At 58.4% G+C, this 23707-nt stretch overlaps 2 protein-coding genes across 2 annotated transcripts; both read right to left on the minus strand.

The window, feature by feature from the left end:
* Nucleotides 1-444: 444 nt before the first annotated feature.
* On the minus strand, nt 445-4151 carry GFRA4 (GDNF family receptor alpha 4). The gene is made up of 6 exons (XM_011974941.1): nt 4109-4151; nt 2071-2416; nt 1882-1991; nt 1654-1788; nt 1328-1419; nt 445-1144 (listed from the first exon to the last, which is right to left on the minus strand). Exons 1-6 carry the CDS (start codon nt 4149-4151, stop codon nt 1064-1066), a joined length of 807 nt encoding a protein of 268 aa, XP_011830331.1. The 3' UTR covers nt 445-1063.
* Nucleotides 4152-8585: 4434 nt separating this feature from the next.
* ADAM33 (ADAM metallopeptidase domain 33) lies at nt 8586-22889 on the minus strand. The gene is given in 23 exon segments (XM_011974948.1): nt 8586-9604; nt 9914-9938; nt 9940-9986; nt 10157-10248; nt 11621-11768; nt 11852-11960; nt 12036-12113; nt 12198-12396; nt 12494-12602; nt 12751-12946; nt 13158-13247; nt 13342-13519; nt 14016-14158; nt 14237-14321; nt 14408-14574; nt 14725-14796; nt 14880-14945; nt 15165-15354; nt 15434-15510; nt 15687-15765; nt 17729-17805; nt 20165-20244; nt 22565-22889. Coding segments are annotated over 23 exon segments (2439 nt in total). The 5' UTR covers nt 22662-22889; the 3' UTR covers nt 8586-9569.
* Between the last annotated feature and the right edge of the window lie 818 nt (nt 22890-23707).

The raw sequence follows: 23707 nt of genomic DNA on the forward strand, positions 1-23707 counted from the left end.
GAGGTTCAAGGCTGCAGTGGACTGTGATCATGCCACTGCACTCCCACCTGGTGACAGAGTGAGACCCTGTCTCAAAAACAAACAGACCAAAAAAAAACCAAAGCTCTTAGCATCTGCTGTGTCCACATTGGGCAGTGTGTGTGACACAGCCACCCCCAGCTGCAAGGGAGGCTGGGAAATGCAGTTTCATTATCTGAGGGGAGAAGGAAAGAAGAGACAAAAGCAATGAAAATCCCTGCCACGAGGAGCTGAGAGCTGATTCATTTCAGCTTCCTTAGGTGAGGTGATGGGGCCCAGAAAGGTTCTGAGGCCACCGGAGGTCACACAGGCCAGCAGGGATACATCCAGCGGCAGACCCTGGTCCCCAGGCTCCAGGATACAGATCACATAAAAGCAAGGTCAGTCTCAGCACACATAGGTTTAATAAGCACTGTGTGTTATTCCTACAGCTGCAGGAAACCAGGGGGAAGATGGCCACAGGGCCAATGCCAGGCAGGGCACACGGTGGGGCCCATCAAGCAGCATATGGGGAACAGGGAAGACTCTGCCAGCATGGTCATAGTGCACAGGTGGCTACAATGGTGGGTAATGCCCAGCTGGGAGGATGCAGTGTTAGAAGGGGTCTTGTCCGATGGATTCCTTAAGGGGTTATCTGCTTGGGAGGCTGATACAATTTCCTAGAATTCTGGGATTTTTGAATGGTCTCTGACCTTCTCTAGGAGATCTGGGGCTCCAGGGAGGTCTCAGCTACAAAAGTGACCCTCTCCTGACCCAACCTTGTGAGAGACGCCAGTGGTCTCAAGGTCTGTGGATAAAGGGAGCTACAACCAAGATGCCTCCTGACAGGGAGACTGGGGGCTTTGCAGTCAGGCCCCAGCCTACATCCCTCGCCCCAGGGGATGGCACACAGGGTATCCAGACCTACAAAGGGCAGCGGGGTGAGAGCACCAGGGCCGGCTTGGGGGGTAAGGCAGTCCCTTTTCAAGGGGCCAGCAGGCCAGAGAGGCAGCCCAGGCAGGCAGGATGCGGTAGCTAGCTGTGCTGTCCAAGGTCGCTGTCCTAGTCAGAGCAGGGCCGGGAGAGCCAGGACAGGAAGTATGGAGAGCAGGGAACGTCCCTCCAGGGCCCTGACTGCGGAGGACACCTTGGGGGTGGGAGCCAAGTGCAGACTTGAGGCAAAAGCCTGGCTCTGCCCTCTGCCTGCACCCCGACCCCAAGCCCTTCATGCCTCCACCCAGGTCCACCCAACACGGAAAGGTGTGAAGGTGACAGTGGGGAAGGTGACAGTGGGGGAGGCACCAGCTCACCCTCCCCTCCCTGCACCTACCTGCAGGAGGCTGTGCTCCGGGTCCCCCTGGGGGTTCAGCTGGTCCAGCAGGGCTGGGGGCCACCCTCTGGCAAAGGCCTGAATGGCACCATCTATGAAGGGAGGGGTCCAGGGTGGGCTTGGCTGGGAAACCCTAGCACAGGGCCCAGCACAGGGCACAAAATGAGAGAACTACTGCTGCAAAGACTGGCTCCTTGGGACGGAAGGTGCGTGGTGAGGAATAACAAAATAAGGACAGTTGTGACAGAGTGACTTAACTGTACAGTCTTCCATTTTCCCCTCTAAAATGGCTCCCAGCCCCCTCCACCCCCGCCCGGGCCCCTCACCCAAGCAGCGGTTCCTTGTAAAGAGCCCCCGGAAGGCTTCGCAGTCCTCACGCCTGTTCCCGCTGGCTCCGCAGTCGCACCAGGGCGCCACGCGCGCGCTCACGTTGTCCACGTAGTTGGGGGTGATGGCGGTGCCTGCGGGGACCCGAGGGCGAGGTCATCGGCCCACCCAGGCGGAGATATCCCCTGGAGAGCCCCCGCCCACGCCCAGATCCCAGCCGCGCGTACCCACGAGGCCCGCGTAGGCGCGCAGGCAGCGGGCGCGCTGGTCCCGCAGGCAGCCGTCGGGGGCGCTGGGCGCTGGAGTGCATGAGGCCTGAAAGGCCAGGAGGCGCGGCCTGCGCGGCGGGAGGGCGGTGAGCGGGAGAGAGGCTCCGCCCCAACCCTAGTCACTGCCCCGCCTCCGCCCGCGCGCACCTGCAGACCCGGCTGCGCTGGCAGAAGTTCAAGGGCTCAAGGCAGGAGGGCGGCGCGGGGCCGGGCCCGGAAAAGGCGCAGGAGGGCACGAAGGTCTGTCGCCGGCGCTCGGCGCATGCGGAGCCGGCGCACGGGCAGAAGAGCAGTGCGTGGGTGAGCGCGGGCGGCCCGCGGGCGAAGAAGCGGCGCAGGGCGCGGCGGCAGCGGGCGCGGGGACAGCCCTCCTGCGCGGCCCGGCTCAGGCACTGCGCCACGTACTCCGAGCGCAGTCGCTGGCACTGCGCGTCCGCAGTGCAGGCTTCGGCCGCGTCCACACATCGGTTCCCTCCGGCCGAGCTCACCGACCCTGGCAAAGGAGCGGGCAGGCTGCAGGTTTCCGTGCGCCCCGCGTGCACACTTCACCCAGCCCGTCCACGCCCCTGGAAGGTGGGGGACACTGAAAACCCGAGAAGGCACAGAGTGTGGCCCAGAGGCGGGGCCGACTGGCATTGATAGGCTCTCCATCGTGGGGATGGGCAGCGGCGGGCTCTGGAGGGCCCTGCAACACGTCAGGGATGGAGAGGGAGCATCAAGACCGAGGCCTTCCCCAGAAGCTTAGGCCCCTCCTTCCCAGGCATCACCACCATTCCCACAACGGCCTCACAGGTCCAAAGACGGGTCCAGGGGCTCCTCCCACACTCACGGGCACTACCTGACTGGGGAACAATGAGGCTTTCTGGGGATCTGGTCAATGGAGACTTTAAAACCAGAGATGGCATAGAAGACAGTGGCTGCTCCTAGTCTCTTAATGACAGGCTGGGACGCCATACCTTTCTTCTTCTACCCCTCCACCTCGTCCCTTATCCCCCACCATGGAGACGCTTTGGGTGGGTCTATTGGTTTCTGTTTCTCCCTCTTTCCTGACCTCGTGCTCCTCCTTCCTGATGCTCCCTTGAGTCGAGGTCATCCTGCGCCATCCAGGGTAACTGTAAGTTGGGACTTGGCAGCCCCTTCCCAGAACTTCAGTCACCAAAACCAGGCTAATCGAATCCCCCCCAGCCTCCACAAGTTCTCCAGTCTGGAGCACCTCATTCAGACTACAAGCCTTTCTGGTGCCCAACCTGAGTGGATGTGCACAGCCTGGCCCCTCCTCCATCTCCCTGTGTGTTTGTGCACAGGGGTTAGGGGGTGGTCTCCCACCCCAAGGCTGGGAGCAGGGTGCCTCTCTGGCAATGGCCGTGTCTTTCAGGCCGTGGATTGGACCGCGTGGTGAGAGTGATTCCTGCTGTGACTTCAGCACCGGCCTCTGCAGGAAGGATGAACATAGGTCGAGGGCTTAGAATGGTCCCTGAGTAGAGGGGATAGACGGCAGCGGGGTCTCCCTTCCTCCCCTCCTCAAAGGGCACACTTTGCTCTTCTCTCACAGCCTTGCCAGGCACATCCCCAGGTCTTGGCTGCACACACCAGCACCTCCTGTGGCCTAAGGGTTCGGACCCACCTCTGCCTGTTGCTTACCTGTCACCCTTGCCCAGAACACCCTTACCCCGTCTCCACCCTCACAGCAGCTCATCTCAGCTGCAAAATCTCCGCCTTAAACCTTTACCAGATTCCACTTTTCACACTACACTCAGTAAAGTGACCCCTCCCTCCGCGACATCCACGCAGAGAAGGAGCAGTCCAAGAAGGTGGAACAACAGATGAACAACACCGAAGATTCGCAGCAAGGAATCTGTGCAATGAGTAGGAGGGCTGAGGCTGAGGGGAGGGTGAGAGAGTTGGGAGACGGCAGACAATAGGCAAAAGTTCCTGGGGCAGGGGTGCCAAGGCTGGACTCGGGACGGGGGTGGCGGTGGTGGCTTGACTGGGCTGGGAGGCGAGGTGCTCAGCACATAGTGGGGTCTATTGCCAGGTGTCCCCAAGCCCTGAGCACAGGCCTCTCGCTGGCAACCCTTCTTGTGGCTCAGCTTTTTCTAGAATCTCTTGCCCTCCCACCTTGTCACTGAGGAGCAGGGACAGAGAAGCCAGGGTTCGGAGTCCAGAGGAAAACAGGGGCGCTCACCCAGTAACAGCAGCAGCAGCACAAGCCCCAGGCAGCAGACCATGCTGGACCTTGAACAGAGAAGGATGGCTGGCAGAGCCCTAGTCTGATAGGCGCCACCTTCCTAGCGCCTCTGGAGCAGGAGCACAGTGAAAACCCAGCTGTCTGTGCTGATACCCCTGGGAGGAGCCTTTGCTGCGACAACTCCCCGCCCTCATTAAGTCTCCACCCCAGGCTACACCTTCAGGTAAACCTGGGAGCCACGGGATTCCACACCTGAATGTGCCTAGATGGACCCCAACACACTAGCCCCACCACACACACCCAGCAACACACAGACAACCACCCAGGGAGACCTGGTCCCTCCCATGCTAAATTAGGAACACTATGAAACAGCATTTTTCTTTTCCTTTTTAATATAATTTTATTTTAAACTTAAAAATTTTTTTTGAATAGAGTTGGGGTCTCACCCTATTGCCCAGGCTGGTCTTGAACTCCTGGGCTCAAACGATCCTCCCACCTCGGCCTCTCAAAGTGCTAGGGTGACCAGTGTGAGCCACCATGCCTGGCCTATTTTAAACTTCTTATTGTTGGCTAATTTTAGACTTGCAGAGAAGTTGGAAAATGTAAGCATTTTCCTTACACCCTTCACCCAGCTTCCCCTAATGGTACATCTTACTTAATCATAGTCCGATCATTACAGCTAGGAAACTAACCTTTGTACAATCCTATTAACAAAACTGTAGACCAGTTTGCATTTCCCATTTTTCCACTAATGTCCTTTTTCTGTTCCAAGATCCATTCTAGGATCCCATGTCACAGTTGTCTCCTTAGTCTCCTCAGTCTGGGAGTTCCTTCATCTTTCCTCATCTTTACCCTTGACGCTTTTGAAGAATCCTGGCCAGTTATTTTGTAGAATGTTTCTCTTGAGTTGTCTGATGTTTTTTTCTGATCAGAATGAGACACAGCGTTGTTTTGACTAACCAAAAAGTTATTCTATAAGTAAATATTGAGGTTAAAAATCTCATCCAACCTGAGCAACAGAGTAAGGCCCTGTCTCAAATAAAGTCTCAATACTGAGATTTTTAAAGTGACCAAAAAAGCCCTCCCATGATTTGTCTTGACTTTTTTTTTTTTTTTGGAAATGTCTTGCTCTGTCACTCAGGCTGGAGTGCAGTGGCACAATGTTGGCTCACTGCAACCTCCACCTCCTGGGTTCAAGCAATTCTTCTGCCTCAGCCTCCCAAGTAGCTGGGGTTACAGGTGCCTGCCACCTGTAGAGACGAGGTTTCACCATGTTGGCCAGGCTGGTCTCAAATTTCTAACCTCAAGTGATCCGCCCACCTCAGCCTCCCAAAGTGCTGGAATTACAGACATGAGCAACTGTGCTCGGCCTCATTAGCATCTTAAATCTCCACACAGGGGTGTGTTTCTTACTATTATAATGAGCAAAGGATCAGTTTGAGGACAAGTAAAATAAAAATGCGCTTGCTCTCTAGAGGGGGAGTCCCTGCTGAAGATAGCTTTGCTTGAATGAGCTCAATTGCAGTGCCAATGCGATTGTACGGTCACCACAGTTGCTGCTGCGCACCTAGAATGTGGTCACTTTCTTGACTACCTATCCTGTCTCAGTACATCTGTCTGTGGTTTGTGGTGGTTCACTTCCTAATTTTTTTTATGAATCGGAGGACTGTGATGTGCTTTCTACTGTGCTAACCACGGCCACTGAAGCAAAATGTAAACCAAGATGCCCCTGCAGTGGTTGTGCTTCACTCTACAACATCTGTTACCAGAAAGGGGTCCAGATTCAGACTCCCGGAGAGAGTGCTTGGATCTCCTGCAAAAAATAGTTCGAAATCAGTCCGTAAAGTGAAAGCAAGTTTATTAGGAAAGTAAAAGAATAGAAGAATGGCTCCATAGACAGAGCAGCCCTGAGGGCTGCTGGTTGCCCATTTTTATGATTATTTCTTGATTATATGCTAAACAGGGGCGGATTGTTCATGTCTCCCCTTTCTAGACCATATAGGGTAACTTCCTGATACTGCCATGGCATCTGTAACCTGTCATGGCGCTGGTGGGAGTTGTAGCAGTGGGGACGACCAGAGGTCACTCTCCTCGCCATCTTGGTTTGGGTGGGTTTTAGCCAGCTTCTTTACTGCAACCTGGTTTTTTTGTTTCTTTGTTTTGTTTTTTGAGACAGAGTCTCGTTCCAGGCTGGAATGCAGTGACATGATCTCAGCTCACTGCAACCTCCGCCTCCTGGGTTCAAGCGATTCTCCTGCCTCAGCCTCCCAAGTAGCTGGGACTACAAGCGCACATCACCATGCCCGGCTAGTTTTTGTACTTTTAGTAGAGATAAGGTTTCACCTTGTTGGCCAGGCTGGTCTCAAACACCTGACCTCAAGTGATCCACCCACTTCAGCCTCCCTAAATGTTGGGATTACAGGCATGAGCCACTGCGCCCGGCCTATTGCAAACTGTTTTATCAGCAAGGTCTTTATGACCTGTATCTTGTGCTGACCTCCTGTCTCATCCTGTGATGTAGAATGCTGTAACTGTCTGGAAACGCAGCCCAGTAGGTCTCAGCCTTATTTTACTCAGCCTCTATTCAAGATGGAGTTGCTCTAGTTCACAGGCCTCTGACACATCCTCTTGTGTTCTGGCGTGTGGCAGGAAAGAGGGATGAGGGAAGGAAACTCAAGACCAAGCTCTGACCACACAGGGCAGGTGCACTCTCCCACCTGTCTGTGGGTGCCACAAGTCAAGGGAGGGGGCGGGAGAGAAGAAGGCGTGACAGATGGCCGCACAGAGTGTCAGAGGTCCCTCCCAGGGCAGCCCAAGCAGCTGGTAGTTGGGTGACCAAGAGAGGGCGTCACAGCTGAGCTGGGCTCGCTCACTGCCCCCAGCTCGATGTCCACTCTGCCCCTCAGCACCCCCTGCTCAGCCTCAGGGTCCATACCTGCCCTCCTGCTTCCCAGTCACTTCTGCGTCCCTCCTGCTTTTCTGCTGTTGGCCCCATGCCAGCTCCTTTCCGCTGAGCTTCTGTTTTCCAGTTCTCCAGCACAGCCAGGTGATCTTGGGCTCCAGACAGGCCTCTGCCCCAGACTGGGACCTCCCCTCCCACAGCCCTCTTTCCTTCCCACTTGGCCTCCCCAGGGTTCGCCTCTGAATGGGGAAGGGGTGGAGGGGGTGCTTAGGGAATAGCCAAGAGGGCAGAGTTGGCCTCCCCTAGGGTCCCTTGTAACTGGAGTGCCATGGGGTCCAGACATCCCCTCCTGAAGGGTAAGAGTGGGGGAGGTATATTAACATGTTTTTTTAGATTCTGTCTTTTTTTTTTTTTTGAGACGGAGTCTTGTTTTTGTTGCCCAGGCTGGAGTCCAGTGGCGCGATCTCAGCTCACTGCAACCTCCACCTCCCATGTCCACGCGATTCTCCTGCCTCAGCCTCCCAAGTAGCTGGGATTATAGGCACGTGCCACCACAACAGGCTAAGTTTTGTATTTTTAGTAGAGATGGGGTTTCACCACATTGGCCAGGCTGGTCTCAAACCCCTGACCTCAAATGATCCACCCACCTTGGCCTCCCAAAGTGCTGGGATTACAGGCGTGAGCCACCATGCCTGGCCTTAGATTCTCTATTTCATGATGGTTTAACATCTTGGGGTGGGGACTTATTGGCTGGACAGAAACTGCTTGATTCTTGGGGATCAGAAACAACTCATGCCTTTCATATGCAAACCGACCAATCTTGAGTCCATACACCAACCACCCCCTTCAAGGAACTCTCATGTACTAGGCCAGTATTTCCCCTGTTTTAAACCAGCTCAGCGCCAGGTACCGACCCAGACAACTAGGCCCAACCCCACGCCCCAAAGCCTACCAGAATGATTCAAAATGCCAATCCTACCCTCTTCCCCCGGCCCCTTGGCTCCCCAGTGGAAACAGCACTGAGGGCTGTGGCCTGTGCCTTCCACTGGCTCCTGATTCTGTCCCTGGACCAAACCTAGTGCGTCCCCACTGTGGCCCTGCAGGGTGGGAAACTAATAACTTCTTTCAACAGCATTGGCCTCTGTGTCATCATTCTGTCACCTTCATAAATTAAAATTTCGCAACTACAACTGAGGCAGGAGGGGGCTTTAGAGAGCACTCTCACTTGGCCCCTTGGACTTGTGGAGTGGAGCCCGAGCTGAGGTTGCCTCCCCACACTCAGTTTTGGGATGGTTTTGTTAATGCGGCAAAAGCTGGCTGATACAGGCCACTCAGCAGCTCTTGCATGAAGCAATGGGAGAATGTGAACACCCAAGGGAGGCAGGAGTGACAAAGAGGGTGTTCAAACTAGGCAACACCGTCCTGTGCCCAGACACATGCCTGAGGCCCTGGCTGCCATCTAGGCTTGGCCTGCCAGCCACCACCCTGCTAACCACCACCCTGTGGGGTCCTCAGGGCACCCCGTAGGGTTGAATTTACATATAGAAAAGGCTAACCAAGGTCCAAGTGCAATATATCTTTTTAAAATTTATTTTAGAGACAGGGTCTTGCTCTGTCACCCAGGCTGGAGTGCAGTGGTGTCATCATAGCTCACTGCAGTGTTGAACTCAGGCTCAAGTGATCCTCCTGCTTCAGCCTCCTGAGCAGCGAGGCCTACAGGTACACACCACCATGCCCAGTTAATGTTAAATTTTTTTTGTAGATACAGAGTCTTGCTATGTTGTCCCAGCTGGTGTGGACCTCCTGGTCTCTAGTGATCCTCCTACCCCAGCCTCCCAAAGTTCTGGGATTATAGGCATGAGCCACCACGCTTAGCCAACGTGTCTTTCTTCTGACTTCTACTTTGGTATCTTTTCTTAAATGGTTCCCTCTGTCCTCTCCCATACACAGAATGGGGGAGAGGCTGTCAGACTCTGAGCTCCAGAACTTCAGGTGCAGCACTGGGATTGTGGGTGGAGGCTGAGGAACCACCTAGGGGACAAGACAAGGTGGGAAGAAACAGGAAGGAAGGTTCTCCAAAATTATGCTTGTTTGCAGGGGCCAGGCTCCAGGGCAGTGGGAATTCAGTCAAACGTTAGGGCCCCAGGACCTCTAGCTTCTGGTCAGCAGTCATGCCCTCCACAGAGCTGGGTCTGTGGAAATTGCATGTAGGAGACGCACCAGGCTCCCAGGACAGAGCCCTTTTCAGGTGGCCAGCACTACCCAGCCTCCACTGGTGAGGGAGGTCAGGGGCTATGTGACCTTTGCTTCTGGGACTGATGGATTATTGAGCTGGAGAGTGTGCCCAGCAGTGTCCCCTTGCCCTCAGGAGCTTCTAATGTGGCTCTGGGTTCCTGGAGTGGGTGGGTTGAAGCTCCACTCGGGGAAGAAACTTCCAAGCTGCCTGAAGGTGCTGGAGGTCCAGTGATTCACTAGCTCTGCCCCTGGAGTTCAAGTTCCTGGAGTGGCTGTCAGAGGCCACCTGTCTTTAAATCTGTTCATTTCAGGAGCTACCTCTCACCAGAGGCAGGATCTTGGCATCTGGACTTGATCTGCTGAGAACGAGGAGAATATGTTGTCCCCTAAGGACCGGGGCCCCAGGCTGCAAGCTGTGTGATAGGGAGCCCATCCTCACTCAGTGAGGACCAATGATCTAGGAAAAGCCACAGCTTCTCCCTCCCCAGCTCAGGGGCTTCCACCATCCTGGTCTCCATGATAACAGCTTCTCCAAGAGGTCATAAACTCATTTCCATAATAACCTGAGCCCAGAAACCTGATTAGGGAGCAGCGAGCTGAGGGGTGGGAGAGGTGGGAGGGTGGGTGATGAGAGGGGGAGGCTTTGAATCCGGGTCCCTGCCTACCTTGGGGGTCAGGCGGGACTGCGGGCCACAGGCTTCTCAGGGTGGCTGCTGGGCTCATGAGAGTTCTCGGGGCCTGGGAGCAATGGTGGAGGGTGAATGCTGTGAATATGGTCAGCAGGAGACCCTGGGGCTGCGGGAGGGGCCACAGGGGACTCAAGGTGACTGGGTGCTGCCCATCTGGAAGGAGGCAGGAGGCATGAGCCCTTCCCTTCCCTCTCCTCCTCCCCCTGGTGCCTCACTCACCCAGGGCCCAGGGCTGTCCAGTGGCTGTGGCGCCCAACTCCATGGGGTGAACGCCGCCCAGGGGGTGGTCCCTGTGTGGGCCATCTTTGGGCCTGAGCAATGTGATAAGAGTCCAGGAGGTTGGCACAGTGACCCTGAGTGGGTTATTGCCTCCCCACAGCATGGTGTCCAGTTCTGCGTTTACTGAGTTTCCTGGGGGCACCCGTCTGCTCCAAGTCACCCGCTCAGCTCCCTTCCTGCTCCCTCTTCAGGGAAGCCTTGGGATCCAGGCTCCACTTGAGCCTCATGCCCTCGGCTGGCACCTCCTCTCTCTAGTCCTAACATTTCCTCCAGGCTCTGGCACCACCCAGCAGCCTGGCACTCTCTGGATGTTGGCATCATTCAGCTTCCAAAGAACCCTGGACGTCTGCCCCTTCGGCAGCTATGTCTGCTCTCCTTGCCCCTGGGTATCCTGCTGCCCTTGATGATTCCAAGCCATCTTTGACTGTCCCCATCCCATCTCCCAGGGCCTTGTCATTTCCTGTGATGTTCCTTCAAAACACTCTCCCCTGCCCTAAGACTCCCCCCGCCTGGGGATGAGAAGCAGCCGCCACCCTCTGCAGCGCCCCCTCAATGCTGACACACCAGGCTCTGGCCACCTTGCTCCTCTGTCCATAGACCCTCAATCACGACTTACTGTATCAGGGTCCTCTTAGCTGCTACCTGGGGCCCAGGTGGTGCCCTGCCCCTGTTATGCCCTCTGCCCCCATCTCTGGCCCAAATCCTGCCATCTCCCTTGGTTTGCCTGGAGCACTCCAAAGATCAGGCTATGTCAGACATGGCCACAGAGTGCCTGCCCTGCCTAGGGCCCTGGTGCAGGGTGAGTCCTAGGACAGCCATGCTTAGTATTATGTGACTCCCCTCTCCACCACCACCCAGGTCCCAGGTCCCAGAGAACTGTTTTAGGGCAGGGCCCTGGCACAGGGGCAGCCAGTGCCGCAGCTGACCAGTGGTATGGAGTGAAAAGATGTGCTGGGCCCAGCATTTGGGAACTTCAAGGGGGTGACAGAGGCGATTTAGGCAGAGGAAGTGGCAAAGGGCTGAAAACTCGTGAGACAGAGGCTAGACAGGCCTCCAGGGGCAGCATGGTACAGGGACTGCAATCTGAGCCAGGGAAAACAGGGCGAAGTCGAGGGTGAGGCATTCAGCTGGTGGGAGAAGCAGGAGCGTGAACAAGAGGAGCTGTACTGGGAGGTAGAAGGCCATGCCTTGCGGTGCTGGTGGTGGGGCAGGGATCCACCCCCTTGCTTGACTGGGAGGCCACTGGAACCTCCTGTTCAAAGCTACTTCTTTCCACAGCCTCTGGGGCTGCTCTCTGCACCTGGGGGCAAGGCTGAGGGCCTGCTCCAACTCCTGCAGCCCCAGCAGAGCTTTGAGGAGGTGAACCGCAGGAGTAGGCTGAGGAAGCAGGCACTTGGAGCCTACCCACTGCACACAGGGTCCCTCCTGCAGCCCCAGCTGCATCGCTGCAGATGGGCTCCTGGGAGTCGGTAGCAACACCAGGCCAGGCCAGCCCCCGGGAGCAGAGGCAGCAGGACGCTGAGGAGCATGGCCAGCAGGAAGGTGTCACGGTCTGTGGGGATCGGGGGAAGGGGGACTGAGTCCTGAGCAGGTGCACCACCCCAGCTCCTGCCCACATGCCCCCCACTGGTGTACTTTCAGGCTGCACAGGGCCACTGTCCGTGCTGCCACCAAAGCCTGGGTTGTCACAGAAGGGTGGAGCCCAGCCTGGAGCACAGTGGCAGTTATGGTTGCTATTGCAAACCTGCAGAGAAGAGAAGGGAAGGAGGGTCACGTGGGATTAGAACCCCAAGGTCACCCCGACTCCTTGAGCTCTCACCCCATGGCTGTGGCAGGCAGTCAGGCAGCGATGCAGCTCCTGGAAGGCGGTGTTCTCACAGCGCCTACTCTGGCACACCTACGGGCGGTGCACCAGGCAGTGAGCGGGACACTGGCCTGCACAATTCAAGTGGCAAGGAAGGGTCGGGTGGGCAGAGCTCACCATTCTAGGTCCACACTGGGTGCCTGGTTCTACCATGCCCAGGCCAAGCAGGTCCAGCTGGGCACCAGGGAGTGCCAACACTCCCCGACAGGTCACTTCATGGCCATCTAGGTGAACAGTGGAGTCCACTGGCACCATGTGCGGTGTGAGCAGGCTGGGCTTTCCGCCCTGGCACTGTAGCTTCCCACACAGGACATCCCTGGGGAGGAAGCAGAGGGGAGTCGACAGCTGCAGTACCCCGCTTCCCCAAACCCACTCCATAGCTTCTGCTCCCTCCACTCAGCTCCACTCCCTACCTCCCTGCACAGGGCAGGAAGTGGCCCTTGCTGTCCTGGCCGCAGTTCCCGTGGGCATCTCCCGCAGAGTTCACCACCTGGAAACAGGCCTCGGGGGCTGGATGGGAGCCTGAGGAAGAATGGGCCAGGCTGGGGGCAGCTTGGAGAGGGGCCGCGCTTAGCGGGCCTCAGTTTCCCCTGCCCATCTTCCCCACAGTAGAAAACTGGCCCCACCAGAGGATGGGGAGCAGGGTGCAAGGGTGCTCCTGTCCTCTCACCAGGCCCCCAGAGCTGCTGGCACTGCTGCTCCAGCGTGGGACATGCGCCATCCCAGCAGTAGCCACTGCCCCTGGCACAGGGTGAGCCGTCCAGTAGGTAAACGTCTGGGGGACAGTGGGAGGAGATGCCCGTGCAGAACTCAGGGAGGTCACAGTCGCCCATGGCCTGGCGGCACAGCGCTCCAGCCGGCTTCAGCTACGCAGGTGAAGGGTAGTGGGGAGGGCAGAGAGAGGCCGTGGGCAGTGAGAAGTCCACGTCGAGAGTGTGGCTCGGAGCTGGGGGAGCCAGGCCGATCCACACCAGCACCAGCACCCAACGGGGAACCTGAGGGCACCAATTAACTAAGGCCAACAAACCGGCTCCCAAGCGGCCCGAAACCCTCACCCTGACCCTTCCATGCCCTCACCAGGCAGTGCGCGCAGCAGTCCCCGTGGGCGCACTGGGCCCCCGGGCGCAGCGAGCAGTTGTGAGCAAAGCAGCAGAGGTCGCGGCACTCCTGGGACCAGAAAGGCAAGAAGGGACCAGGTGAGGGCGCAGCGCCCCAGACCTGGGCCGAGAGGGCGAGTGGGGGTCGGGCGAGCCGACTTAACCTGGCCAGAGCCGCAGTCACACTCCTCGCCCGCCTCCACAAAGCCGTTCCCGCAGCGCGCCGGCAGCACGGGGAGTCCGGAGTCCGGGGCATTGGAGAGGCACGCGCCGCCCCCCTTGCGGAAGAAGGCACGCAGCTGGCGGCGGCTGCAGGCGCTGAACACGCGCGGGAACGGGTGCCTACTGGCACGGGGAGGGCATTGAAAGTGGAGAGACAGTCCTCCAACCCCCGCGCTTCTCCGATCCCCATCCCTGGGCTTGGCTACAGCCACCAGATGCGCAGACACGCCTGAGTGATGAGAGGCTCGAATCCTCTAGAGGCAGAGCCCAGAGAGGGGAAGTGACCCGCGCAAAGTCACACAGCGAGCGGGACGGAGGACGGTGTGGCCCCAAGAGTGGGCAGCCCGGGACCCAAGGTGGAATCGCGACCCGGCGGTGCGCCTCCTGGTGTAGGAGTAACCTCGCCAGGTTACTCGGAAAATTATCTTCATACCGTTGAGAATCCATTTTGCCTGAGCTTCTTCCCTTTAAGCCTCATAAACCACCCTGAAGCGGACACTATGATCATTATCCCCATTCTACAGAAGAGGAAACTGAGGGACGACCAAAGAAACGCAGCGGAGGAAGTCCCCAGGACTAGCCTCCCCGCCGCGGCCCCGACCCCCCATGCGCGTACCCGGTGGCCGCAGCCATGACGCAGCCTCCGGACTCGGCCGCAGCCTCCACGCAGCAGCCGTCGGGGTCGTGGCTGAGGCCGAGGCTGTGGCCAATCTCATGGGCCATGGTGACTGCGGCGCCAATGGGGAGCTCCGAATGGTCCTGGGGGACCGTGGGAGGGCGGTCACTGCGGCCGTAGAGCCTACCGTGTCTCCCCTCGCCCCCGCCCGCGGGGCTCACCGTGCTCACGCCTCCGGAGCTCTCGGCGCGGCACATGCCCTCAACGGGCGCCAGGCCCACTGTGGCGCCCTGGAAGGCGCGGCCCCTGGGGGCGGAGCGCGGAGTGACCGGGCGGGGCCGGGAGGTGAGGCCGCCCCGCCCAGGACCCGCGTCCGGGTCAGAGGCACCCACGTGAGCAGCTGCGCGGAGTCGTGGGGCCGCTGCGCCCACAGCCTCTGGCGCCACTGCAGGAAGGCCCAGAGCGTGGCGTTGGCGTCCTGCGTGACGCGGCTGCGGTCCCGCTCGGTCCACACTTCCAGACCGGTCAGCACCACCTGAATGTCCAGAGTCCTGAGAAGCTGAGGGCGAAGCGGGGCTGAAGCCAGGACAGGGCGCCCCACGGCGCCGCTGCTCCTTCATGGGGGCGCCCTTCCTCTTCCCCACACCCCACTAGCACCTGCCTGTCCTGCCGCCGCCACCCGCATCACCACTCTCCCCCCGCCCCCAACCTGGTCCACGTAGTTGGCGACTTCCAGGAGACGCTGTTTGGTGTGGTTCAAGTTTCGCTGCTGGGTCAAGAACTGGGAAGGCAGAAATCCTGGTGGCTTGAGGTGCTGAGCTGGCCCCATCCCAGACCCCGCCAACCCCTGGGGTCTCTCCTCACCAGGGTGTGGTCTGCCACAATGTACAGTTCCAGGTACCTCCGGGTCCTGCGCGCTTCTCGCCTGTCCTGCGGAGGGGCAAATGGGGTCCCTGAGTGGAAGCTGCTGGGCTTGAATCCTGACCACCAACCCCAGCTCCCAGAAAGAAATTTAACATGTTTGCTGGAACTTGTTTCTTCAGACTCCAGTAAAAATACTGGGACTTAAGGCCTGTGAATTCCTGTCTCTTCTGATTTGGAGAGCTATAGATACAGCATTCCCACTCCCATCCCCTGGATGCCCCTGACCCTGCTCTGGGGAGCCCCAGGAAGGCTGGTCATGCCCGCTTTGTCCCCAGGATCTCTGTGGCCACAGGCTCCTTTCCAGGTGAACAGCTGCTCCATCCGGAAGATCTTGTGGGTTGAGAAGTCCTTGGAGCCCCGGGGCGGCCAGGGACGCAGATAATAGCTGGCATTGCTGCTGAGGGTGATCAGGCCACTAGGGTGCAGAGGGGTAGGAGTGGGTGTGAGGGAGCTCTTTCCCCATCCCAGGCCCAGCCTCCTCTCCCAGAGCTCACCTCATCCCAGAGCAGGTGCAGAGGACTACCCAGGAGTTGGGGAAGCCCCTTACTCGCCCTTGGTAGTGGCAATGATCCTAGGGAGGAAGGGGCCAGCCCCACATCTCAGCCAGGGCTGGAGCAAGAGGGGCAAGAGGGAGGGTGTGGCAGGGGCTGGCTCCAACCTCCCCTTAAGAATGCAAGGAGGAGGAGGGGTAGGAATGGTGGGGGGTACCTCTGGGGGTGCATCCCAGAGCCCATGGAAACATCTCACCTTGTGGTTGGGGGCCAGCACCACTGGCCGCCCATCTGGGGCGTAGTGGGTTTCTATGTATCCTGGGGCCAGCAGCCTGCTGAGAGGGGGTGTTACAGGGAGCATTGAATTTGGCTTCTTCCTGCTGCCTCCAGGATGTCTCCCAGCCTTCCTTCCTAAATGCTAATGGAGCAGCTTTATGAGTGAGGCACTCAGTGTGTCTTAGGGAAGGGACAGGAGCAATGGTGACTTGTTAAGATCAGAAACTCTTGGGGCTAGAGGAAGGAGCCTTGGTGATGGTTTTGTTGTGGGAGGTGTGAGTATGGGAAGTGCCAGGGAGGATGCCAGGGAGGAGGAATGGGAATAGAGGAAGAGTTTGTGGTTCCCAGGGGACCTGCAGCAGGCAGCAGGATCCACAGGTCAGGAGGGGAGGAGTCAGGAGACACTGCCAAGGAATGGGACTTGGAGTTAGGGAAATGCAGCAACCTCCCCAGGTTCCCCTGCCTGCTGCCCTCCTTTTTTGGGCATCTGGTCAACCCTCTTGCCCCCACCTACCCTAGATCCTTGAAATATTTTCCTCAGACTTCCAGACCCCACATACCTCCCATCTGTCCTTCAGTGACTGAAGCTCACCCACTGCCTCTAGAGAAAACAGAACCCCCACCTGCCCACGCTGCTTCCGCCCTCCCCGCTTTCTCCACACCCCACTCCGGTAATGATTTCATTTTCAGGCTCCATCTCAATAGGATCTTTCCCACGTGGATGGATCAATCATAAGTCAATATCTCTTCTTTAAAGAAAATCCTTTACCCTAACCTCACCTTGGCCTCATTACCTCCAGACCACCCCCTAATGATGGCTGCTTCCCACCTCCCAGGCATTCCACTACCTGCCCGAGCTCTGCCCCCCACCCTCGCTCCACACACACCCGCCACCCTAGGAGGCAGGTGATGTGACCACTCCATTGAAATGGTAGGGACGTTGGCCCCAGGGAAAATATGGTTGGGCATAGTGGAACTAGAGTTTGTTCCCAGTTCATCCAACTCCACGAGGGAGAATAAAGTACATGTCAAGTGCTCAGAACAGTGCCTGCAGTCAAACAAGCACTCAGTAGGTAATATATATTGATAATATAGTCTGGGTGGTTTTAAGAGCCTGTGTTCCAACTGGGACACCCACCCCACCCAGCCCAAGGCACCTTCCTGAGTACAGGTCTGCCTGTCCCTTCCCCAGCTCAAAATCTTTGGCTCTGGATGGTCCAGGACACTGAGCACTAAAATGGCCTTTTCTGTGATCTGGCCCTCCTGGGACTCCCCAGATTCATTCCCCCTGCTCCCGTCCCTGTAGATACAGACCTTCCAGGCAGGTCAGACAAACTGCTGCCCCCAAGTGTAGCCACTGCATCTTCTTCTTTTTTCTTTTCTTTTCTTTTCTTTTTTTTCTTTTTTTGAGACAGAGGGCTCACTCTGCCTAAGCCAGAGTGTGCAGTGGTGTGATCTTGGCTCACCACAACCTCTGCCTCCTGGGTTCAAGCAATTCTCCTGTCTCGGTCCCCTAAGTAGCTGGGATTACAGGTACTGCCACCACGCCCAGTTAATTTTTTGCATTTTTAGTAGAGACGGGGTTTCACCATTTTGGCCAGGCTGGTCTCAAACTCCTGACCTCAGGTGAGCCGCCCACCTTGGCCTCCCAAAGCCACCGCATCTTTGTCCCTGCCCTTCACTTAGCCTGGAGTGCCGGCTCTTGTTTGGGATCCCTCTAGGATTTCTTTAGACTCAGCATATCTTGCACCTGTCCACTAGATGGTGCTCACTCATCTCCAACAAGGAGTTGACAAGCCGCTCCTGGGGTTGGGAGGGTGGATGTGCCCCACAGCCGGGCTGACAGCCTCAGCGGTCCTCTTCAGCTTCCAGGGGGCCAGCCACAGGCCTGCGTGACTCTCCCTGTCATCTGCACCTTCTCTGGGGTCCTCTGCCCATCCAGCCACCCGCACAGATCTGTGTCAGTCCCTGCCCCACAACACTGACCCCCTCCTCCCAGCCCTACCCCAGCCTGGCACTCACTGGTTCTTCTCCAGCTCAAGCAGGAGCTCCTGGCCTTCAGCCTCCAGGGCCACCAGCCCCATGTCTGGCTTCAAGACCTGGGCAAGAAAGAGTGTGGGGCTGAGACAGTAGCCTCCAGGCCTCCTGCCTGTCAGAGAGCAGGTGGCCTGTGCAGCTGGCTGGGGAGGAAGTTCTTGAGGAGAACGTGGGCTGGGGGGTCAGCAGGACCCCCCACATACTATGGAGGGTGTGGAGGAGGTGAGAACATACAAAGATGTTCCCAAGCTCAGAATGTGTGCTGTCCTGACAACAGCCACTTGGAAGGGCATTGGCGCCTCCTGCCAGGCATGCTGACATCCTCCCTAGAGACCAGAGGTCCCAGAAAAGTGCCCCTCGCCTGGCCCGCCCTCTTCTTTCATGCCCAGAAGGGGTATCAAAAGCGAGGGAAGACAGAGGGGTGCTGAGGACATTGTGGGGGCACCGGGTAGCCATGGCCAGGGCCTCCTCACAGCCTCTGCTACCGGAGGCTTGTTTCCAAATGAGCTGCTGCTCATTCCCTATAGAATTCAAACTTTACTCCTCCACTTCCAATTTTGGCAAACTGCTCCCTCTTCCAAAGTTTTCCTGGGCCTCCAGCAGTCTCTGTCCCTCCTGCTCCGACACCTGCTTCACTGGACCCAAGAAGTAAACATGGACGCCATTCCAGCCAAGAGAGCACACTGGCTCTCAGCTAGGTGTCAAGAGGCTGGCTTGGCCAGCCAGCCCTCTCTCCTTCCCCCACCCTCTTGGCATCTCCCACCCTGTGGGAACACCCTACTTCCCCCTTGTCCACTCAGCCTGGCTGGGGGCCCAGAGTTGGAGCCGGCCCAGGAGCTTCCTGGGAGGCTGCTGTGCCTTCGGAATGTTTAACCCCCGACTCCTTTTCTCCAAAAATGCACTGGGCTGGGGCCCTGTCCAAGGGTCTCAGAGTCTTTGGAGGGAGTTCTTCCTTTGCAAGTGGGGAGCAGATGGCCCTTGCCTCCCTGGCCACAGGCCCCACAAGGCCTCCGGCATGAGCTCATGTGACTGGAATGTCACTTGCTTTATTGGGGAAAGGTTTGCATTGGGAGAAAGGCGGTGGCCCAGATGGAAGGCCATACTCGAGGTCCCTGTTCCTCTGCAGCCCCTGCTGTCTTTACTCTTGCCCTCCTGGTACCCTGCCCCTCGATATATACCCCCCTTCTTGAAATGTGAGTGTTTCCTGCCTATTGGAGGGGATACCCAACCTCTACTCTGTCTTCTGTACCATCTTGGCAGGCTTCCTGGGGGCAAGGGCCCACAGTTATGGGGAGCAGGGCCCCTTTGGAGCTCCCCTCTTGGTCACAGCCCAGGCCAGACAGACAGGGAGGCCCAGAGGCAGAGTGACCCCAGCGTGTGCCCAGCCTTCCCCTCCTGGGGATGGGGAGGGCAATCTCAAAGCTCAGGCCAGTGCTGTGCTTGACCAGTGCAATGGGGGCCTTATGGACCTAGGGGATCCCAGTGAGGGCCCTGGGTTGGGAGCTGCTGGGTCTCCGGGAGCCTCCCAGCCTTCATGGTAATGCTCCCCTGCCTTCCCTCTTGCTGGGTTTGGACAGTAGGGCTGAAAATTCCAAACAAAGAGGGCTCTCTAGGGGGGCCTAGGGGGGGCAGGGGTGTAGCCAATGGTTTAAAATCGTTCAGACCTTAGTGGGTCTCAGGCTCCCAGCCTAAAGAGCTGTGTGACCATGGACAATTTCTCCAACCTCTCTGGGATTCCCTTTGCCCATCTGTAAAATGGGCATATCAAGGGTACTGGCCTCTTAGTTTGTAGCACAGATATTACGGCACAAACAGATGGGGCATGGTTATTCTGGAAGCTTGTGAAGGGCGGGATTGGGAGGAGGCTGGGGCACAGCATCCTGCAGAAGCACATGGGGTGGTCTCACATCTGGGGGGGCACCAGGAGAGTGACCACTGCCCCCCCCACCAGAAGTGGATTCCACAGGAGCCAGTGAGGCTGAAGGTTCAGGCCCTCAGTGGTGGGGCCCTGAGAGGGACAGCAGTGTGTCCACAGGGTCACATGTTCTGGTCAACTTTGCAAAAGGTTTTCTTTTTAGTGCTTTTTTTTGTTTTTCAGGCTCCTGAAAAGCTTCAGGCCCCACAAACCCTGGACCCATTTCTGCCTGGTGGGGGTGGGGGAGGCCCGGATCATCCAGGGAGGGAGGGAAAGGGGGAGGTGGGGCGGAGAAAGCTGAAATGACTTCCACGTGTACGGACTCACGAGACCTAGATGTCCAATCCCCAGTGCCCTCTTCTGCCCACTCAGCAGGGAGGGGCCTACAGGAGCAGTGACTTGGTGGTTCTGGGGACCCCAGCAAAACTGGAAGCTGTAACGTGGGGGAGACAAAAGGGATGGGAGTTTCAGGGCCCCTGTGGAGGACGAGGTGACATGGCACTGACCGGCTCCTCCAGGCTGACGGCGCGCCAGGGTCGTCCATCCAGGACCCAGTAGGGGGTGACTGGCTGCCCAGGGATATGTCCTGGAGAGAAGACAGAGCACAGGGTGAGGGGGACCTGAGGAACACAGGGGCATGGGACAAAGCAGAGGGAGGGGGTTAGAGGACATCCCCAGGGAGGCACTGGAGGCCTTTCGGGGCAGACTCCATCTTCAACATGCGTGGGCTCAGCCTAGAGAAGGAGGGACACCCCCATGGGCATCCTTGGATCTGAGGAGCTACCAAGGAGGAGGAAAAGAAGGCTGGGAAAGGACAGCTCAGCTGGGAACGCGGGAGTCCCCTGACCTTTGGTGGAGGGGCAGGCTTGGGGTCAGTGATCACAAGGAAGAGGCCAAGGCCACCAGTGCAAAGGGGAAGGGAAGAGGGAGGCAGCCTCGGGTATTTTTAGATGGGCAGCAGATGCTTTCAGGGTGAGAGATCTATGAAGAGAGGACGCCTGTGCAGCCCCATCATCTGAGAAAAACAACAGCCAGATGTGGCCTTGCGAGGCCCACCTTGCCCGGAGCTCCCTCGGGGACTCCATCCTCAGGCAGGGATTTTGTACCCTGGCCCAGAAGGCCCCTCCTCATCTCTTCAAGGTGAGGGGAGGCTGCCGGACCGGGCCTTGGTTCTTCCTGGCAGGATGTGCCTAAGGGGGCTCTAGGAGGTATCCCAGATCCAAACATTACTCAGAGGGCACCTGGAATGCTCCCCTGGAATGCTCCCAGCCCCCCACCAGCCCCAACCACTCCCACAGGCCCACCCTGCAGGAGACAGGCCCCAGGCACGCAGAGCCTGCAGCAGCCCTCCTTCCCCAGGTACCCAGTCCCAGCTCCCAGAACGGACAACCCCCGCCCCCACACAGCCCTGGCCTCAGTCCTGCTGGGCTGATGGCTGCCTGTGGAAGTGACTCAGCTCCTGGTAGGCCACCCTAACTTCTTTTTTCTCCTCCACCTTCTCTCCCGGACTCCAAGCATCAAAGACCCTTCCTCCAAGAAGCCCTCCTTGATTGGATGAGTGAGTTGCCATCAGGCAAATGGGGACCAAGAGGAGTCTGCCACCTTGGAAAGGAGGCTAGAGGGGCCAGTGCAGGGAGGGCTCTGAGTGGATCTGGGGGAGGGGAAGGAAAGGAGGTCTCTCAGCCCAGAGAGCACTTAACTGAGAGTAGAGAACCAAGCTTTGCTGCTCCTAGGCCTCTAAGGGTTTGGGGAGGAGGTAGGGTGGGCTCAGGCACGGTGTGTGGGTGCAGTGTGGGTATGGGTGCTCTCCACATGGCCTTGCACGCACATGCTGGCCACGGGCACCCTGACCCCAATGAGGGAGAGAGGGGCAGAGCTGGAGCTCCAGTGACTGGGTGGATGGGAGTGGACCCTGAGGGAGCCAGGTTGGTATTGGGCACATACAGCCCCCCTCTCCCAGGAGTCCTGTCACTTCCCCTGGCCCCAGGATAGGGCTCAGAGGGGAGGAAGCAGTGGACCACCTAGAACCCTCCCCTAGGGCCAGAACAGAGCAGACCCCTGTACCTGTTTGGTCCCCACACAGTGCTGTGGAAGCCATGGCCCAGGCTGCACAGCCCAGCCCAGCCCTGCATGCCTCCTCCCTGGTTGCCCCCCTTTCCTCGGCCAGGCACTTGCTGTGCAGGACAGGCTAATCCTCCCACCCGCTTGCAGAGGTTGTTACCAGTCCCATCTTAACATCTTTGTTTGGAGGGAGTATCCCCAGGAGACAGTGCTGCCATCTTCCCAGAGCACAACTAAACAGGCACCTTCTGTCTGGAAAGGCCCTTCTCTATCTCACCAAACAAGGCAACAATATAAACAACATACACACTGCCCTGCCGCCCTGGGAGGAGGGACGAGGGGTGAGCAGGGCGGAGGCCACAGCTGGTTCCGCACCCTGAGAGCAAAGTAGGGACTCTGGGGGACTCTTGGGCATGGGGGCTTCCTGGAGGATGGAGCCTCGCTAAATCCTAAAGGGTGGAGGTGCAGGAGCTGGTCACACGGTGGCCAGCGGATGGGGGTTGGGAGGTTGTGAGAGCGAGAATCCAGGCAGAGGGAGCTACGGGCTGGGGGCTGGGCTGCCTTCGAGGGGGAGGGGGCCATGCCCTCCGCTTTGCCAGCAGAGTGGCAGCCGGGCAGTGTGGGCAAGTCCTGGCCCAGGCCAGCCCAAGTACACTTGTGCGTCCCTGGGCAGGTCCCACGGAGACGACCCCAAACCGTCCCCACGCCCTGACCTACTGGCCGTGTCGTCCCGGGGCTGAGAGACCCTCCGCGCGCTCACCCGGGCTCTGAGCAGAACCCATCCCCTCCACCACCACCACCTCGCCTCGTCTGCCCCTCAGGGCGCACCCCGCCCGGGTCCTCACCTGAAAGCACCCCGGCGCCAGGCACTGGCCAGAGCAGCAGGAGCAGTAGCAGCAGCAGGAACGGGGACCCCCGAGCTCTCCCGGGTCTCCAGCCCATAGCTGTGAGCTCCTCGGCCTCTAGGCTGTGGCTCGCAGCTCCGGCTCCGCCCGGGCTGGATCGCGGCCGACCCACGTCCCATGCAGCCCCAGGCCGCCGCCTTCGGACCTTCCCGCCCCCACCCGCTACTGCCCGCCCTCGCTCCCGCCTCCGCTCCCCGCCAACCCCGCTCGGAGCCTGGCCTGGGGCCCCGACGGCGTGCGCCCTGGGGGAGCCAGGACGCCACTCCGGGACCGCCGCCCCTCGAGGGGTGGAGCTGGGCGGAGAAGGGAATCCGTGCGGCCTCGGATGACCGGCCTGAGCCGTCCCTCCCCGTCGGTCTCAAAGGGCCTCTACTCCTGAGAGGAGTAGAGAACCGCCGGGAAGGTTCTTTGAGGACCACGGCGTGGTAGGGTGGGGCGATGGGCAAAGGCCGCCTGTCGCTGCTGAAGTCGGCCCTAGAAGCGCGATCTTCCGTGGTCTCCTGGGGCCAATCTCGGTCCCCTCCTCGCTACCTGTCCTGCCCCGAGGAGAATCTGGTGGAGGTTGAGTCGGGTCATCCACCTGCGCTGGGTGCCCCTAGGGATACGAAGGTCCAGGCCACTGGCTGCGGTTGTCAGTGTTGCTGTCTCCGAACCACAGTGGCCACTAGTCGCTGACCCCGGGGAGGGGGGAGCCAGTAGAGACGGAGGTCTTGGGGGCTTCATTGCTGGGCAAAGGCGGTGCAGCGGACAGAGACAACCCTTTGTCCCTGGCGGTGGCCAGATGGCAGAATTGTATAAAGCTGCAGACTCCCAGACCTTGGAGACCCTTTTGGCCTCAATAACACCTGTTTCATGTTTTAAAGTTTTGTTTTCCTACTAGGCATAAATTTGGATGAAATGTTAACTTTTTTTTTTTTTTTTTTTTTTGACACAGACTCGCGCTCCCCCGCAGGCGGGAGAGCACAGGCCCCAGATCAGCTCACTGCAAGATCCACCTGCCTTAGCCTTCCAAAGTGCTGGAATTAAGATGCGAGCCACCACTAGATTTTGGCCATCACTGGATTTTCTTTTTTTTTTTTTTTT

This window comes from Mandrillus leucophaeus, unplaced genomic scaffold (assembly GCF_000951045.1).
Source record: "Mandrillus leucophaeus isolate KB7577 unplaced genomic scaffold, Mleu.le_1.0 Scaffold101, whole genome shotgun sequence".
Classification (NCBI taxonomy): domain Eukaryota; kingdom Metazoa; phylum Chordata; class Mammalia; order Primates; family Cercopithecidae; genus Mandrillus; species Mandrillus leucophaeus.

Coding starts and splice junctions, on each gene's coding strand:
- GFRA4 (XM_011974941.1), bottom strand. CDS start 4,151: ATGGTCTGCTGCCTGGGGCTTGTGCTGCTGCTGCTGTTACTGG. Junction 1,789..1,881: donor CGCCTACGCGGGCCTCGTGG/GTACGCGCGGCT, acceptor GGGTCCCCGCAG/GCACCGCCATCACCCCCAAC. Junction 1,420..1,653: donor TACAAGGAACCGCTGCTTGG/GTGAGGGGCCCG, acceptor CTCCCTTCATAG/ATGGTGCCATTCAGGCCTTT.